At 50.0% G+C, this 18,394-nt stretch overlaps 1 protein-coding gene across 1 annotated transcript in view; it reads left to right on the top strand.

The window, feature by feature from the left end:
• Nucleotides 1–471: 471 nt before the first annotated feature.
• The window catches only part of LOC311328323 (tyrosine-protein phosphatase non-receptor type 14-like), a gene marked incomplete at both ends in the record, with an annotated part of 23,619 nt that continues 5,696 nt past the window's right edge, over nt 472–18,394 (top strand). Inside the window, 6 exons of the mRNA XM_084462310.1 lie at nt 472–569; nt 6,145–6,212; nt 11,276–11,346; nt 11,590–11,677; nt 15,536–15,624; nt 15,884–15,971. Of these exons, the coding sequence (XP_084318436.1) occupies nt 472–569; nt 6,145–6,212; nt 11,276–11,346; nt 11,590–11,677; nt 15,536–15,624; nt 15,884–15,971 (502 nt within the window). The remainder of the gene's footprint in view (nt 570–6,144; nt 6,213–11,275; nt 11,347–11,589; nt 11,678–15,535; nt 15,625–15,883; nt 15,972–18,394) is intronic.

The following is an 18,394-nucleotide window of genomic DNA, read 5'->3' as shown; positions in this document are numbered from 1 at the left end:
ACTGTATTACTGTACATGTTGTTAGTAAGCAGGACACATCTGTAAAAGAGACCTGGACTCACTATGTTCTTCCCTGTCTAAATAAAGGCTTCTATCTCTCTAAGCTTACGTGGTGTTCCTTCCTGCTCTGAGGCGTTTCCTGTTTCCTGTGTTTACGTGGTGTTCCTTCCTGCTCTGAGGCGTTTCCTGTTTCCTGTGTTTACGTGGTGTTCCTTCCTGCTCTGAGGCTGCTTCCTGTTTCCTGTGTTTACATGGTGTTCCTTCCTGCTCTGAGGCGTTTCCTGTTTCCTGTGTGTGCAGGTACCAGTACTACCTGTTTCCTGTGTTTACGTGGTGTTCCTTCCTGCTCTGAGGCGTTTCCTGTTTCCTGTGTTTGCGTGGTGTTCCTTCCTGCTCTGAGGCGTTTCCTGTCCTGTGTTTGCGTGGTGTTCCTTCCTGCTCTGAGGCGTTTCCTGTTTCCTGTGTGTGCAGGTACCAGTACTACCTGCAGGTGAAGAAGGAAGTGCTGGACGGACGGCTCCACTGCTCTGTGGAACAGGGCATCCGATTGGCCGGCCTGGCAGTACAAGGTATCTGACAACACACCCCAGTATACCCCACTACCCCTCACCCCAGTATACCCCACTACCCCTCACCCCAGTATACCCCACTACCCCTCACCCCGGTATACCCCACTACCCCTCACCCCAGTATACCCCACTACCCCTCACCCCAGTATACCCCACTACCCCTCACCCCGGTATACCCCACTACCCCTCACCCCGGTATACCCCACTACCCCTCACCCCGGTATACCCCACTACCCCACTACCCCTCACCCCGGTATACCCCACTACCCCACTACCCCTCACCCCAGTATACCCCACTACCCCTCACCCCGGTATACCCCACTACCCCTCACCCCAGTATACCCCACTACCCCTCACCCCGGTATACCCCACTACCCCTCACCCTGGTATACCCCACTACCCCTCACCCCGGTATACCCCACTACCCCTCACCCCAGTATACCCCACTACCCCTCACCCTGGTATACCCCACTACCCCTCACCCCAGTATACCCCACTACCCCTCACCCTGGTATACCCCACTACCCCTCACCCCAGTATACCCCACTACCCCTCACCCCGGTATACCCCACTACCCCTCACCCCGGTATACCTCACTACCCCTCACCCCGGTATACCCCACTACCCCTCACCCCAGTATACCTCACTACCCCTCACCCCAGTATACCCCACTACCCCTCACCCCGGTATACCCCACTACCCCTCACCCCGGTATACCCCACTACCCCTCACCCCGGTATACCCCACTACCCCTCACCCCAGTATACCCCACTACCCCTCACCCCGGTATACCCCACTACCCCTCACCCCGGTATACCCCACTACCCCTCACCCCAGTATACCTCACTACCCCTCACCCCAGTATACTTCACTACCCCTCACCCCAGTATACCCCACTACCCCTCACCCCAGTATACCCCACTACCCCTCACCCCAGTATACCCCACTACCCCTCACCCCAGTATACCCCACTACCCCTCACCCCAGTATACCCCACTACCCCTCACCCCAGTATACTTCACTACCCCTCACCCCAGTATACCCCACTACCCCTCACCCCGGTATACCCCACTACCCCTCACCCCAGTATACTTCACTACCCCTCACCCCAGTATACCTCACTACCCCTCACCCCAGTATACCCCACTACCCCTCACCCCGGTATACCCCACTACCCCTCACCCCAGTATACCCCACTACCCCTCACCCCAGTATACCCCACTACCCCTCACCCCGGTTTACCCCACTACCCCTCACCCCAGTATACCCCACTACCCCTCACCCCAGTATACCCCACTACCCCTCACCCCGGTATACCCCACTACCCCTCACCCCAGTATACCCCACTACCCCTCACCCCAGTATACCCCACTACCCCACACCCCAGTATACCCCACTACCCCTCACCCCAGTATACCCCACTACCCCACACCCCAGTATACCCCACTACCCCTCACCCCAGTATACCCCACTACCCCTCACCCCAGTATACCCCACTACCCCTCACCCCGGTATACCCCACTACCCCTCACCCCAGTATACCCCACTACCCCTCACCCCGGTATACCCCACTACCCCTCACCCCAGTATACCCCACTACCCCTCACCCCAGTATACCCCACTAACCCTCACCCCGGTATACCCCACTACCCCTCACCCCGGTATACCCCACTACCCCTCACCCCAGTATACCCCACTACCCCTCACCCCGGTATACCCCACTACCCCTCACCCCGGTATACCCCACTAACCCTCACCCCGGTATACCCCTCACCCCGGTATACCCCACTACCCCTCACCCCAGTATACCCCACTACCCCTCACCCCAGTATACCCCACTACCCCTCACCCCGGTATACCCCACTACCCCTCACCCCGGTATACCCCTCACCCCAGTATACCCCACTACCCCTCACCCCAGTATACCCCACTACCCCACACCCCAGTATACCCCACTACCCCTCACCCCGGTATACCCCACTACCCCTCACCCCAGTTTACCCCACTACCCCTCACCCCAGTATACCCCACTACCCATCACCCCAGTATACCCCACTACCCCTCACCCCGGTATACCCCACTACCCCTCACCCCGGTATACCCCACTACCCCACACCCCAGTATACCCCACTACCCCTCACCCCAGTATACCCCACTACCCCTCACCCCAGTATACCCCACTACCCCTCACCCCAGTATACCCCACTACCCCTCACCCCAGTATACCCCACTACCCCTCACCCCAGTATACCCCACTACCCCTCACCCCAGTATACCCCACTACCCCTCACCCCAGTATACCCCACTACCCCTCACCCCAGTATACCCCACTACCCCTCACCCCAGTATACCCCACTACCCCTCACCCCAGTATACCCCACTACCCCTCACCCCAGTATACCCCACTACCCCTCACCCCAGTATACCCCACTACCCCTCACCCCAGTATACCCACTACCCCTCACCCCGGTATACCCCACTACCCCACACCCCGGTATACCCCACTACCCCTCACCCCAGTATACCCCACTACCCCACACCCCGGTATACCCCACTACCCCTCACCCCGGTATACCCCACTACCCCTCACCCCGGTATACCCCACTACCCCTCACCCCAGTATACCCCACTACCCCACACCCCAGTATACCCCACTACCCCTCACCCCGGTATACCCCACTACCCCTCACCCCAGTATACCCCACTACCCCTCACCCCAGTATACCCCACTACCCCTCACCCCAGTATACCCCACTACCCCTCACCCCAGTATACCCCACTACCCCTCACCCCAGTATACCCCACTACCCCTCACCCCAGTATACCCCACTACCCCTCACCCCAGTATACCCCACTACCCCACACCCCGGTATACCCCACTACCCCTCACCCCGGTATACCCCACTACCCCTCACCCCAGTATACCCCACTACCCCAGTATACCCCACTACCCCTCACCCCAGTATACCCCACTACCCCTCACCCCAGTATACCCCACTACCCCTCACCCCAGTATACCCCACTACCCCACACCCCGGTATACCCCACTACCCCTCACCCCGGTATACCCCACTACCCCTCACCCCAGTATACCCCACTACCCCAGTATACCCCACTACCCCTCACCCCAGTATACCCCACTACCCCTCACCCCAGTATACCCCACTACCCCTCACCCCAGTATACCCCACTACCCCTCACCCTGGTATACCCCACTACCCCTCACCCCAGTATACCCCACTACCCCTCACCCCGGTATACCCCACTACCCCTCACCCCAGTATACCCCACTAACCCTCACCCCGGTATACCCCACTACCCCTCACCCCGGTTTACCCCACTACCCCTCACCCCAGTATACCCCACTACCCCTCACCCCACTACCCCTCACCCCAGTATACCCCACTACCCCTCACCCCAGTATACCCCACTACCCCTCACCCCAGTATACCCCACTACCCCTCACCCCGGTATACCCCACTACCCCTCACCCCACTACCCCTCACCCCACTACCCCTCACCCCAGTATACCCCACTACCCCTCACCCCAGTATACCCCACTACCCCTCACCCCAGTATACCCCACTACCCCTCACCCCAGTATACCCCACTACCCCTCACCCCAGTATACCCCACTACCCCTCACCCCAGTATACCCCTCACCCCGGTATACCCCACTACCCCTCACCCCAGTATACCCACTACCCCTCACCCCAGTATACCCCACTACCCCACACCCCGGTATACCCCACTACCCCACACCCCAGTATACCCCACTACCCCGGTATACCCCACTACCCCTCACCCCGGTTTACCCCACTACCCCACACCCCAGTATACCCCACTACCCCTCACCCTGGTATACCCCACTACCCCTCACCCCGGTATACCCCACTACCCCTCACCCCGGTATACCCCACTACCCCTCACCCCAGTATACCCCACTACCCCTCACCCCAGTATACCCCACTACCCCTCACCCCGGTATACCCAACTACCCCTCACCCCGGTATACCTCACTACCCCTCACCCCGGTATACCCCACTACCCCTCACCCCAGTATACCCCACTACCCCTCACCCCAGTATACCCCACTACCCCTCACCCCGGTATACCCCACTACCCCTCACCCCAGTATACCCACTACCCCTCACCCCGGTATACCCACTACCCCTCACCCCAGTATACCCCACTACCCCTCACCCCAGTATACCCCACTACCCCAGTATACCCCACTACCCCTCACCCCGGTATACCCACTACCCCTCACCCCAGTATACCCCACTACCCCTCACCCCAGTATACCCCACTACCCCAGTATACCCCACTACCTCTCACCCCAGTATACCCCACTACCCCTCACCCCAGTATACCCCACTACCCCACACCCCGGTATACCCCACTACCCCTCACCCCAGTATACCCCACTACCCCTCACCCCGGTATACCCCACTACCCCTCACCCCAGTATACCCCACTACCCCTCACCCCAGTATACCCCACTACCCCTCACCCCGGTATACCCCACTACCCCTCACCCCGGTATACCCCACTACCCCTCACCCCAGTATACCCCACTACCCCTCACCCCAGTATACCCCACTACCCCTCACCCCAGTATACCCCACTACCCCTCACCCCGGTATACCCCACTACCCCTCACCCCGGTATACCCCACTACCCTACACTCCGGTATACCTCACTACCCCACAGCACGCCCACTACAGGGTGGTGGAGGGCAGGAGAGGGCAGGAGAGGGAGACACACACACATTTTCTCAGCTCATCCTGACTTTACTACCTAATATGGCTGCATACCGCCAGGAGAGCCCAGTCCACTTGAGCTCCTACAGCATTAGGATTCCAAACACACACACACACACACACACACACACACACACACACACACACACACGCTCGTTCCTCTCTCTCTCTCTCTCTCTCTCTGTTCCTGGGGTCGTGTGTCTCTCGAGGGAATGTAAACAGACGCTAGCTTATCGGCTAGCACCGAGGTTAGCCCTGGCAGCAGGAAGAGCCTTATCTCCAGGGAGGGGACGAATCCTCTGATACTCCCCCCCCCCCCTGCTCTCCTGCCCTCCTGCCCCCCCCCTGCCCTCCTGCCCCCCCCCTGCCCTCCTGCCCTCCTGCCCCCCATCCCCCCTGCCCTCCCCCCTCACACACGTCTGGACTGCACTGAGGGATGTGTCTCCCCCTCCAGGTCTGCAGATTGGGGGCGGGGGGGGGGACGGGGGGGGACCACCCGGACACTGTACAGGTCTCTCCAGTCACACAGACGGGGTCTCTCCAGTGACGGTATCTCCGGGGAGATGCGGGTGGCGGGGAGGTGGGGCGGAGCCAGTGTGGTGGAAGGGGGGCGTGTCCTTAATATCAACCTGACGCCGCTTCCTGTGGTATAGCTTCATCCTGATTGGCCGGGATGTACACGCTCACATCCATGGACTGTACTAGCGTTGTGTGTGTGTTGTTCCATCAGTTATGGCTGGATATTAATGTGTGTGTGTGTGCGTGTGTGTGTGTGTGTGTGTGTGTGTGTGTGTGTGTGTGTGCTCTCACAGCGGACTTTGGAGACTTCACACAGTTCGTGTCTCAGGATTTCCTTAGAGAATACGTGCTCTTCCCCGTGGTGAGTCACGCCCATCACACACTACTCACCTACAGGTGTGCCTGCGTGTGTGTGTGCGCACGTGTGTGTGTGTGTGTGTGTGTGTGTATGTGTGTGTGTGTATGTGCGTGTGGGTGTGCATGTGTGTGTGCATGTGCGTGTGTGTATGTGCGTGTGTGCATGTGCGTGAGTGTATGTGCGTGTGTGTGTGTGTGTGCACGTGCGTGTATGCGTGTGTGTACGTGTGTGTGTGTCTTCGATGAGTTGTTAGATACAGTAGAATACAATAGAATTGAACAGAAAGTTTATTAGCCATATCTAACAAGTCCAGGTACATTGGAATTCTTAATCGCTTGTCCTTCCAGTATCTTATCAGCACTAATCACTTCCTCATTCCAGTCCCAGGTACTCAGATAGACATTTAAAGGTTCCCTAACTGGCAATTTACTATCCGTCATCTATCACTCTGTCAGCATCATCCTCATCTACTGATCTCATCCCATCATGGATGAATATGTCTGTGTCCATGATGTAGGCAATTAAATGACATTCAAGTATACAGTTGTGCATAGTGCTCAATTCTTCGAGTGTTGTCCAGTGTTGGTTTAAGTGTTCAAGTGTGCAGTAGTAGAGTCAGTTGTTGTCTGTTGTATAGACAAGGTGTCAAGTGATCAGCTGTTCGTTGGGGGGGGGGCTTAGCAAGGGCAGGGGAGTGTGATTGAGAGACTGACTGGTCCGTCAGAACAGACCAGTCGCTGAGGGGGGGGGTTAACTGTCCAGGCAGAGGGGTGATGGGGGGGGGGATAATGGATCGTGGGGGGGGGGGGCTTCAGGGTCAGTCTACTGCAGCTGTTGGCTGTTCAGCTTGTGGACCACATCAGGAAAGAAGCTGTTGTGGAACCTCTCCTTCACGGTCCTGATGCTCGGCCATCTTCCGTCTCTCTGGTGAGATGGTGTGAACAGGTGGTAGCTGGGAGGGTTGGGGTGTTTTGTGATGGAGATGGCGTTCCTGCGGCAGCGTTGGTTGTAGAGACCCTGGATGGCTGGGAGCTCCACGCCGGTCTTCGCCATGCCTGGCGTGGGCGCTGCTGTTGTCCTACCAGGCTGTGAGGCCTCCAGTCAGGATGCAGCGCTAGAAGTTCAGGAGTGTTCATGTGCTTATGCCCCGTCTCCTCAGGCCCCTCAGAAAGTCGAGGCCATGTTGAGTCTTCTTTTGGAGAAAGTAGAGGCCATGTTGAGTCTCCCTTAGGAGAAAGTAGAGGCCATGTTGAGTCTTCTTTAGGAGAAAGTAGAGGCCATGTTGAGTCTTCTTTAGGAGGAAGTGGAGGCCATGTTGAGTCTTCTTTAGGAGGAAGTGGAGGCCATGTTGAGTCTTCTTTAGGAGAAAGTGGAGGACATGTTGAGTCTTCTTTAGGAGGAAGTGGAGGACATGTTGAGTCTTCTTTAGGAGAAAGTGGCGGCCATGTTGAGTCTTCTTTAGGAGAAAGTGGCGGCCATGTTGAGTCTTCTTTAGGAGAAAGTAGAGGCCATGTTGAGTCTTCTTTAGGAGGAAGTGGAGGCCATGTTGAGTCTGCTTTAGGAGGAAGTGGAGGCCATGTTGAGTGTTCTTTAGGAGGAAGTAGAGGCCATGTTGAGTCTTCTTTAGGAGAAAGTAGAGGCCATGTTGAGTGTTCTTTAGGAGGAAGTGGAGGCCATGTTGAGTCTTATTTAGGAGGAAGTGGAGGACATGTTGAGTGTTCTTTAGGAGGAAGTGGAGGCCATGTTGAGTCTGCTTTAGGAGGAAGTGGAGGCCATGTTGAGTGTTCTTTAGGAGGAAGTAGAGGCCATGTTGAGTCTTCTTTAGGAGAAAGTAGAGGCCATGTTGAGTCTTCTTTAGGAGAAAGTGGAGGCCATGTTGAGTCTTCTTTAGGAGAAAGTAGAGGCCATGTTGAGTCTTCTTTAGTTGAAAGTGGAGGCCATGTTGAGTCTTCTTTAGGAGAAAGTGGAGGCCATGTTGAGTCTTCTTTAGTTGAAAGTAGAGGCCATGTTGAGTCTTCTTTAGGAGGAAGTAGAGGCCATGTTGAGTCTTCTTTAGGAGAAAGTAGAGGCCATGTTGAGTCTTCTTTAGGAGAAAGTAGAGGCCATGTTGAGTCTTCTTTAGGAGAAAGTGGAGGCCATGTTGAGTCTTCTTTAGTTGAAAGTAGAGGCCATGTTGAGTCTTCTTTAGTTGAAAGTAGAGGCCATGTTGAGTCTTCTTTAGGAGAAAGTAGAGGCCATGTTGAGTCTTCTTTAGTTGAAAGTAGAGGCCATGTTGAGTCTTCTTTAGTTGAAAGTAGAGGCCATGTTGAGTCTTCTTTAGGAGAAAGTAGAGGCCATGTTGAGTCTTCTTTATGAGAAAGTAGAGGCCATGTTGAGTCTTCTTTAGGAGAAAGTAGAGGCCATGTTGAGTCTTCTTTAGGAGAAAGTAGAGGCCATGTTGAGTCTTCTTTAGGAGAAAGTGGAGGCCATATTGAGTCTTCTTTAGGAGAAAGTAGAGGCCATGTTGAGTCTTCTTTAGGAGAAAGTAGAGGCCATGTTGAGTCTTCTTTAGGAGAAAGTAGAGGCCATGTTGAGTCTTCTTTAGGAGAAAGTAGAGGCCATGTTGAGTCTTCTTTAGGAGAAAGTAGAGGCCATGTTGAGTCTTCTTTAGGAGAAAGTAGAGGCCATGTTGAGTCTTCTTTAGGAGAAAGTAGAGGCCATGTTGAGTCTTCTTTAGGAGAAAGTAGAGGCCATGTTGAGTCTTCTTTAGGAGGAAGTAGAGGCCATGTTGAGTGTTCTTTAGGAGAAAGTAGAGGCCATGTTGAGTCTTCTTTAGGAGAAAGTAGAGGCCATGTTGAGTCTTCTTTAGGAGAAAGTAGAGGCCATGTTGAGTCTTCTTTAGGAGGAAGTGGAGGCCATGTTGAGTCTGCTTTAGGAGGAAGTGGAGGCCATGTTGAGTGTTCTTTAGGAGGAAGTGGAGGCCATGTTGAGTCTTCTTTAGGAGAAAGTAGAGGCCATGTTGAGTCTTCTTTAGGAGGAAGTGGAGGCCATGTTGAGTCTTTAGGAGGAAGTGGAGGCCATGTTGAGTCTTCTTTAGGAGGAAGTGGAGGCCATGTTGAGTCTTCTTTAGAAGGAAGTGGAGGCCATGTTGAGTCTTCTTTAGGAGAAAGTAGAGGCCATGTTGAGTCTTCTTTAGGAGAAAGTAGAGGCCATGTTGAGTCTTCTTTAGGAGGAAGTAGAGGCCATGTTGAGTCTTCTTTAGGAGAAAGTAGAGGCCATGTTGAGTGTTCTTTAGGAGAAAGTAGAGGCCATGTTGAGTCTTCTTTAGGAGAAAGTAGAGGCCATGTTGAGTCTTCTTTAGGAGAAAGTAGAGGCCATGTTGAGTGTTCTTTAGGAGAAAGTAGAGGCCATGTTGAGTCTTCTTTAGGAGAAAGTGGAGGCCATGTTGAGTCTTCTTTAGAAGGAAGTGGAGGCCATGTTGAGTCTTCTTTAGGAGAAAGTAGAGGCCATGTTGAGTCTTCTTTAGAAGGAAGTGGAGGCCATGTTGAGTCTTCTTTAGGAGAAAGTAGAGGCCATGTTGAGTCTTCTTTAGAAGGAAGTGGAGGCCATGTTGAGTCTTCTTTAGGAGAAAGTAGAGGCCATGTTGAGTCTTCTTTAGGAGAAAGTAGAGGCCATGTTGAGTCTTCTTTAGGAGAAAGTAGAGGCCATGTTGAGTCTTCTTTAGAAGGAAGTGGAGGCCATGTTGAGTCTTCTTTAGGAGAAAGTAGAGGCCATGTTGAGTCTTCTTTAGGAGGAAGTGGAGGCCATGTTGAGTCTTCTTTAGGAGGAAGTAGAGGCCATGTTGAGTCTTCTTTAGGAGGAAGTGGAGGCCATGTTGAGTCTTCTTTAGGAGGAAGTGGAGGCCATGTTGAGTCTTCTTTAGGAGGAAGTGGAGGCCATGTTGAGTCTTCTTTAGGAGGGTCTCGTTGGTGTGTCCAGGTCAGGTCATCACAGATCTGCATCCCTAGGAATGTGAAGTGACTCACCCTCTCCACTTCCTCCCCGCTGATGATGATGATGATGAAGGGGGGGGGGGCTATTTCCTTCTCTCCTGAAGGCCATAATCATCTCCTTTGTCTTAGTGTTCAGGGTCAGGTTGAACGTGTGTGTGTGTGTGTGTGTGTGTGTGTGTGTCTTCGAGGTGTTATTGTGTGTGTGTGTGTTTGTGTGTGTGTGTGTGTGTGTGTCTTCAATGTGTTATTGTCTGCCTGTATGTGTGTGTGTGTGTGTGTGTGTGTGTGCACGTGTTCGTGTTCATGTGTGTGTTCATGTGTGTGTTTGTGTGTTTGTTTGTGCAATTGGATTCAGTCTTTTCTTTAACTTCACTTTCGCTCTCACAGCTACTCTGTTCAACCATGACCAATCTCTCTCTCTCTCTCTCTGCTTGTTCTACCAATCTCTCTCTCTCTCTGATTGTTCTACCAATCTCTCTCTCTCTCTCTCTGCTTGTTCTACCAATCTCTCTCTTCTATCTCTCTCTTCTCTCTCTCTCTTCTCTCTCTCTTCTCTCTCTTCTATCTCTCTCTCTTCTCTCTCTCTTCTCTCTCTTCTATCTCTCTCTCTTCTCTCTCTCTTCTCTCTCTTCTATCTCTCTCTCTTCTCTCTCTCTCTCTTCTCTCTCTCTTCTCTCTCTTCTCTCTCTCTTCTCTCTCTTCTATCTCTCTCTCTTCTCTCTCTTCTCTCTCTCTTCTATCTCTCTCTTCTCTCTCTCTTCTCTCTCTCTTCTCTCTCTATCTCTCTTCTCTCTCTCTCTTCTCTCTCTTCTCTCTTCTCTCTCTCTCTCTACCTCTCTCTCTCATATCTCTCTACCTCCTCCTCTCTTCCTGTACTTCTACTTCCTCTTCTCACTCACTGTGCTCATGTCCTCATCATATCTCACTGGATTTCCCTCCATCCCTCCCTCCCTCTCCTCCTCCATCCCTCCATCCCTCCCTCTCCTCCTCCATCCCTCCATCCCTCCCTCTCCTCCTCCATCCCTCCATCCCTCCCTCTCCTCCTCCATCCCTCCTTCCCTCCCTCTCCCCTCCATCCCTCCATCCCTCCCTCAGAACTGGCCCCATGTTGACGAGGTTCTAGAGGAGTGGACTCAGAAGGTGGCAGAGGAACACAAGGGTCACTGGTGCGTCTCCTCATCTGCTTGACAACTGGACAGTGTTGCGTGCGTGTGTGTATGTGTGTGTGTGTGTGTGTGTGTGTGTGCGTGTGTGTGTGTGGGTGGGTGGGTGTGTACGTGCATTGATGTTTGTTTGAGAGACACAGTACAGTATGTTCATCTATGTGTGTGTGTATGTGTGTGTGTGTGTGTGTGTGTGTGTGTGTGTGTGTGTGCGTGTGTGCGTGTGTGTGTGTGTTTGTTTTCCAGTCGAATGCAGCCTGCTGAAGCAGAGTTGTTGTATATCAAGGAGGTTGAGAAACTGGATTGCTTTGGGCAAGAGAGCTTTGCTGCTAAGGTAAGTAAACACTAGCCTGGTACACCAGACCGCATCGCCAAAAAACCTTTCCACCATCAGGGTGTGTGTGAGCGCACTGAGGAAACCTTTTCACCATCAGGCTGTGTGTGATCACACTGAGGAAACCTTTCCACCATCAGGGTGTGTGTGAGCACACTGAGAAACATTTTCACCATCAGGGTGTGTGTGTGTGAGCACACTGAGGAAACCTTTTCACCATCAGGGTGTGTGTGATCACTGAGGAAACCTTTCCACCATCAGGGTGTGTGTGTGTGAGCACACTGAGGAAACCTTTCCACCATCAGGGTGTGTGTGTGTGAGCACACTGAGAAAACCTTTTCACCGTCAGGCTGTGTGTGAGCACACCGAGGAAACCTTTTCACCATCAGGGTGTGTGTGAGCACACTGAGGAAACCTTTTCACCATCAGGGTGTGTGTGAGCACACTGAGGAAACCTTTTCACCATCAGGGTGTGTGTGATCACTGAGAAAACCTTTTCACCATCAGGGTGTGTGTGAGCACACTGAGGAACCCTTTTCACCATAAGGGTGTGTGTGAGCACACTAGGATATTTTATTTAGCGGATAAGTTTCCCAGAGAGGATTTTGTGTTGAAAAAGAGATGCGGCTCTCGCGAAGTGTATTTAGTTTCCATAACAACATTCTTGACTCTACCCAAGTTCGATACATTGTAACTTACGTTTTATCTTGTAACCAACCGTTACATTATTTACTTGCACTTCACAACTTTTTGGCTTTTATTGTCATGTCAAAAAGTGTAAAGATTGCTCTGGCTGTAGCCTATTTAGAGGCTGAAGAGGAGAGAGTTCAGACTGGATCATGGGTTCATGATATCCTCCGTGCTGCTATCCCACCTCCGTCATGATTGGTCGTCTGATGAAAACACGCTCCACGTCATAGAGGATTTCTCAAAAAGTTGAACTATTTTCATCTTCAGGAATCCTCTCTGGCCAGCGCTCAGCGCAGTGCATTTCAATATCCGCCCGCATTCTGATCTGTTCCCAGAGCTTTGAATGGAAAATAAGCTGCTGAAATCCACAGAGCATTTTAAAAATACCCCTAGTGTGAACGCAGCCTATGGCTGGACTTCCAACAGCTCAGAACAGTTTGAGTGGGTGGGAGTAGGGGAGAGTGGGGTCAAATGTAACATTTTTTACTCTTTTCCAGATTACTTTGAGACTAATTCAACTAGATTAATCATGTTTTGCTATATTATAGTTACACATGTCTATTCATTTGTCATATCATGTAAAATTCCCCATAAATTACATAAAGAGTATAATATTGATTTATTTTTGAGAAGTCAGATGTTACATTGGACCCTACGGGTAGGGTCAAGTGTAACATGGTGTGGGGTCAAGTGTAACATATTACAAAACAACCACAAATAAGATAATTAAAACATTGTATTAAGTTAACATCATCATTAAACATATTTCATAACTTAATTAATCATTTGTCAGCCTTTTTAACATAGACAAACATTTAAAATGTGAAATGTAAACATGTAATCAAGCGGAACACCAAATCAAACATATACATTTGTTATTACACTGTTATTACACATTTCTGAGGTGACTTTTAGCCTAGCTAATCCATACAGTCTAAATAACCATTTACTAAAACATTGATAATGTTTGGTTCAATAAAAATAAGGGCATAGGCTGAAAGCTGTGAATAGCTGAAAGCCTGTTACACTTGATTCCACGGCTGTCAGCCTGACAAAACCTCCTTGCGCTAGCAGGAGTTAGCAATAAATATTGCTAATAGTCATATTGGCTGTTAGCTAACAAAATAGGCATCAAAATGATATGACTTTAGGTTAATGGGAATAAAAACTATTAACTAGTTAAAAAATACCAAAAATTTAAAAAGTAACTTTCTTACCTCAAAAACAGACTTTTTGTCATAAAAATTTGAAGATCGTCAAAAAATGAGCTGATTTCTTCTAGGCAGACAGAGGACTTAACTGAGCATGTGCAGAGTGAGTTACATAACAATAGCTTGTTTCTGATTGGGTGAAATTGAGGTGTTACACTTGACCCTGTGTTACACTTTCTCCACTCTCCCCTACTTGTCTTGACAGAAGACGAAACCTCTTTTCTGCTGAGAAACTCCACTAGTCCATACTCTTGTTCTTCTTTAAATGTTGTTATTGAGTCTATTTCTGTAATAACTGCGCTTAAAGCTGTGTTTATTCTACTAAAGTTAACCACTCGTCGCTTCATCCTACTAGCGGATTCCTGTTTTATTTCTTGTCCTCATCTATGGGAACCAATCAGGGACTGGGGGCGGAACAGCAGTTGCAGTCTCTTGATTGGTGCCCCATTTTCTGGGAAAACTCAAATCGTTCTGTGTGGCTGGAAGTCCAGACCATCATGAAAACATCTTTTTCTCTTGGCGATGTGTCTGGTTTACCAGGCTACATCCAGTAGACACACAGCTGTGCTGTTCTGCATCTGGGAAATATCAGATGTATTCAGCGCAGTATGAGGTTCTGACCATAGAGCCTGTTTCTGGTTCTGAGAGACGCTTGTTTTGTCTAAAATGCCTTGTTCTAAGCACATGCTCAGCTAATGAACTCCATGGAATATCCAATTCCGTAGCACAGCTATGCAGCTTCCGAAGCTGGGCTCCAGACGCCCGTGCTATTCAGTAACATTCATTCCGTCTCAAGCTCACATGAGAGCATGACTAAGCATCATGGTTCACCTGAGACTAAGCATCATGGTGGTTCACCTGAGAGCATGACTAAGCATCATGGTTCACCTGAGAGCATGACTAAGCATCATGGTGGTTCACCTGAGAGCATGACTAAGCATCATGGTGGTTCACCTGAGAGCATGACTAAGACTCATGGTGGTTCACCTGAGAGCATGACTAAGCATCATGGTGGTTCACCTGAGAGCATGACTAAGCATCATGGTGGTACTCCTGAGACTAAGCATCATGGTGGTTCACCTGAGAGCATGACTAAGCATCATGGTGGTTCACCTGAGAGCATGACTAAGCATCATGGTGGTTCACCTGAGACTAAGCATCATGGTGGTTCACCTGAGAGCATGACTAAGCATCATGGTGGTTCACCTGAGAGCATGACTAAGCATCATGGTGGTTCACCTGAGAGCATGACTAAGCATCATGGTGGTTCACCTAAGAGCATGACTAAGCATCATGGTGGTTCATCTGAGACTAAGCATCATGGTGGTTCACCTGAGACTAAGCATCATGGTGGTTCACCTGAGACTAAGCATCATGGTGGTTCACCTGAGACTAAGCATCATGGTGGTTCACCTGAGAGCATGACTAAGCATCATGGTTCACCTGAGAGCATGACTAAGCATCATGGTGGTTCACCTGAGAGCATGACTAAGCATCATGGTGGTTCACCTGAGAGCATGACTAAGCATCATGGTGGTTCACCTGAGAGCATGACTAAGCATCATGGTGGTTCACCTGAGAGCATGACTAAGCATCATGGTGGTTCACCTGAGACTAAGCATCATGACTAATTATCATGGTGGTACTCAGCCGTACTCTATCTCTGATCCATCCAACATGATCAAACTACCTCAATAAGAATCAGCGGATCTACATGGATCTTGTGAAATATAACAACAATTACTGATGTTAATTGTGCCCAGAATGCGCTTAACCTATGACACAGTTTAGTAAACAAGTTCTGAGATCTGTGGATTTAGAAAGTAGACAGGCTCCTGAGTAGAATAGACTATACTTTTACTGAAACACTAAGAATTGATTTTGTTTTGTCTACTACGTAAAAATGTACTTCCCAAAAATGCAAACTGACAGTTAAACTCAATTCTGTCTTCCACAGGACAACTACACCAATGACATCTTCATCGGTGTGTCATTCATTGGAGTCTTCGTCAAACACAGGAATGGCAGGTCCATCATGCTTCACAGGTGGGTCCACTCACCTCTGACCTCTAAGCTGTGACCTTTGACCCTATGATGCCCTGCCCCTACCACGTGGTCGACCTCTGATCACCATGTTTATGTGCTGATGATGTTTTGCTTGTGCATTTATCTGTGTGTGTGTGTGTGTGTGTGTGTGTGTGTGTGTGTATGTGTCTCCTCCCTGCACGTCTATGCTTTTGTTTGGATTTATGTGTGTTTGTGTGTGTGTTTGTGTGTGTGTGTGTGTGTGTTGGGGGGGGGGCAGATGGAAGGACATTGGAAACATAGCACACAACAAGTCTGCCATCTCAGTGGAGATAACCAGTAAAGACGACACCATCATGTTTCACACGGTGAGTCACTCAGAAGATAACCAGTAAAGTCTCACACGGTCAGTCTCTCAGAAGATAACCAGTAAAGTCTCACACGGTCAGTCTCTCAGTGGAGATAACCAGTAAAGTCTCACACGGTCAGTCTCTCAGAAGATAACCAGTAAAGTCTCACATGGTCAGTCTCTCAGAAGATAACCAGTAAAGTCTCACACGGTCAGTCTCTCAGTGAAGATAACCAGTAAAGTCTCACACGGTCAGTCTCTCAGAAGATAACCAGTAAAGTCTCTCACGGTCAGTCACTCAGAAGATAACCAGTAAAGTCTCACACGGTCAGTCTCTCAGAAGATAACCAGTAAAGTCTCACACGGTCAGTCTCTCAGTGGAGATAACCAGTAAAGTCTCTCACGGTCAGTCTCTCAGTGGAGATAACCAGTAAAGTCTCTCACGGTCAGTCTCTCAGTGGAGATAACCAGTAAAGTCTCACACGGTCAGTCTCTCAGTGGAGATAACCAGTAAAGTCTCACATGGTCAGTCTCTCAGAAGATAACCAGTAAAGTCTCTCACGGTCAGTCTCTCAGTGGAGATAACCAGTAAAGTCTCACAAGGTCAGTCTCTCAGAAGATAACCAGTAAAGTCTCACACGGTCAGTCTCTCAGTGGAGATAACCAGTAAAGTCTCACACGGTCAGTCTCTCAGAAGATAACCAGTAAAGTCTCACATGGTCAGTCTCTCAGTGGAGATAACCAGTCAAGTCTTACACGGTCAGTCTCTCAGTGGAGATAACCAGTAAAGTCTCACACGGTCAGTCTCTCAGTGGAGATAACCAGTAAAGTCTCACATGGTCAGTCTCTCAGAAGTTAACCAGTAAAGTCTCACACGGTCAGTCTCTCAGAAGATAACCAGTAAAGTCTCACACGGTCAGTCTCTCAGAAGATAACCAGAAAAGTCTCACACGGTCAGTCTCTCAGTGGAGATAACCAGTAAAGTCTCTCACGGTCAGTCTCTCAGAAGATAACCAGTAAAGTCTCACACGGTCAGTCTCTCAGTGGAGATAACCAGTAAAGTCTCACACGGTCAGTCTCTCAGAAGATAACCAGTAAAGTCTCACACGGTCAGTCTCTCAGAAGATAACCAGTAAAGTCTCACATGGTCAGTCTCTCAGTGGAGATAACCAGTAAAGTCTCACACGGTCAGTCTCTCAGTGGAGATAACCAGTAAAGTCTCACACGGTCAGTCTCTCAGTGGAGATAACCAGTAAAGTCTCACACGGTCAGTCTCTCAGTGGAGATAACCAGTAAAGTCTCTCACGGTCAGTCTCTCAGAAGATAACCAGTAAAGTCTCACACGGTCAGTCTCTCAGAAGATAACCAGTAAAGTCGCTCATGGTCAGTCTCTTAGAAGATAACCAGTAAAGTCTCACACGGTCAGTCTCTCAGAAGATAACCAGTAAAGTCTCACACGGTCAGTCTCTCAGAAGATAACCAGTAAAGTCTCACACGGTCAGTCTCAGAAGATAACCAGTAAAGTCTCTCACGGTCAGTCTCTCAGTGGATATAACCAGTAAAGTCTCACACAGTCAGTCTCTCAGAAGATAACCAGTAAAGTCTCTCACGGTCAGTCTCTCAGAAGATAACCAGTAAAGTCTTACACGGTCAGTCTCTCAGAAGATAACCAATAAAGTCTCACACGGTCAGTCTCTCAGAAGATAACCAGTAAAGTCTCACACGGTCAGTCTCTCAGTGGAGATAACCAGTAAAGTCTCACACGGTCAGTCTCTCAGTGGAGATAACCAGTAAAGTCTCTCACGGTCAGTCTCTCAGAAGATAACCAGTAAAGTCTCACACGGTCAGTCTCTCAGTGGAGATAACCAGTAAAGTCTCAAACGGTCAGTCTCTCAGAAGATAACCAGTAAAGTCTCACACGGTCAGTCACTCAGAAGATAACCAGTAAAGTCTCACACGGTCAGTCTCTCAGTGGAGATAACCAGTAACGTCTCACACGGTGAGTATCTCAGAAGATAACCAGTAAAGTCTCACACGGTCAGTCTCTCAGAAGATAACCAGTAAAGTCTCACACGGTCAGTCTCTCAGTGGAGATTACCAGTAAAGTCTCTCACGGTCAGTCTCTCAGTGGAGATAACCAGTAAAGTCTCACACGGTCAGTCTCTCAGAAGATAACCAGTAAAGTCTCTCACGGTCAGTCTCTCAGTAGAGATAACCAGTAAAGTCTCACACGGTCAGTCTCTCAGAAGATGACCAGTAAAGTCTCTCACGGTCAGTCTCTCAGTAGAGATAACCAGTAAAGTCTCACATGGTCAGTCTCTCAGAAGATAACCAGTAAAGTCTCTCACGGTCAGTCTCTCAGTGGAGATAACCAGTAAAGTCTCACACGGTCAGTCTCTCAGAAGATAACCAGTAAAGTCTCACACGGTCAGTCTCTCAGTA

This window comes from Borostomias antarcticus (assembly GCF_949987555.1).
Source record: "Borostomias antarcticus genome assembly, contig: scaffold_385, whole genome shotgun sequence".
Lineage (NCBI taxonomy): Eukaryota > Metazoa > Chordata > Actinopteri > Stomiiformes > Stomiidae > Borostomias > Borostomias antarcticus.
The sequence above is the reverse complement of the archived record's forward strand: the minus strand, read 5'-3'. Positions and strand labels throughout refer to the sequence as shown.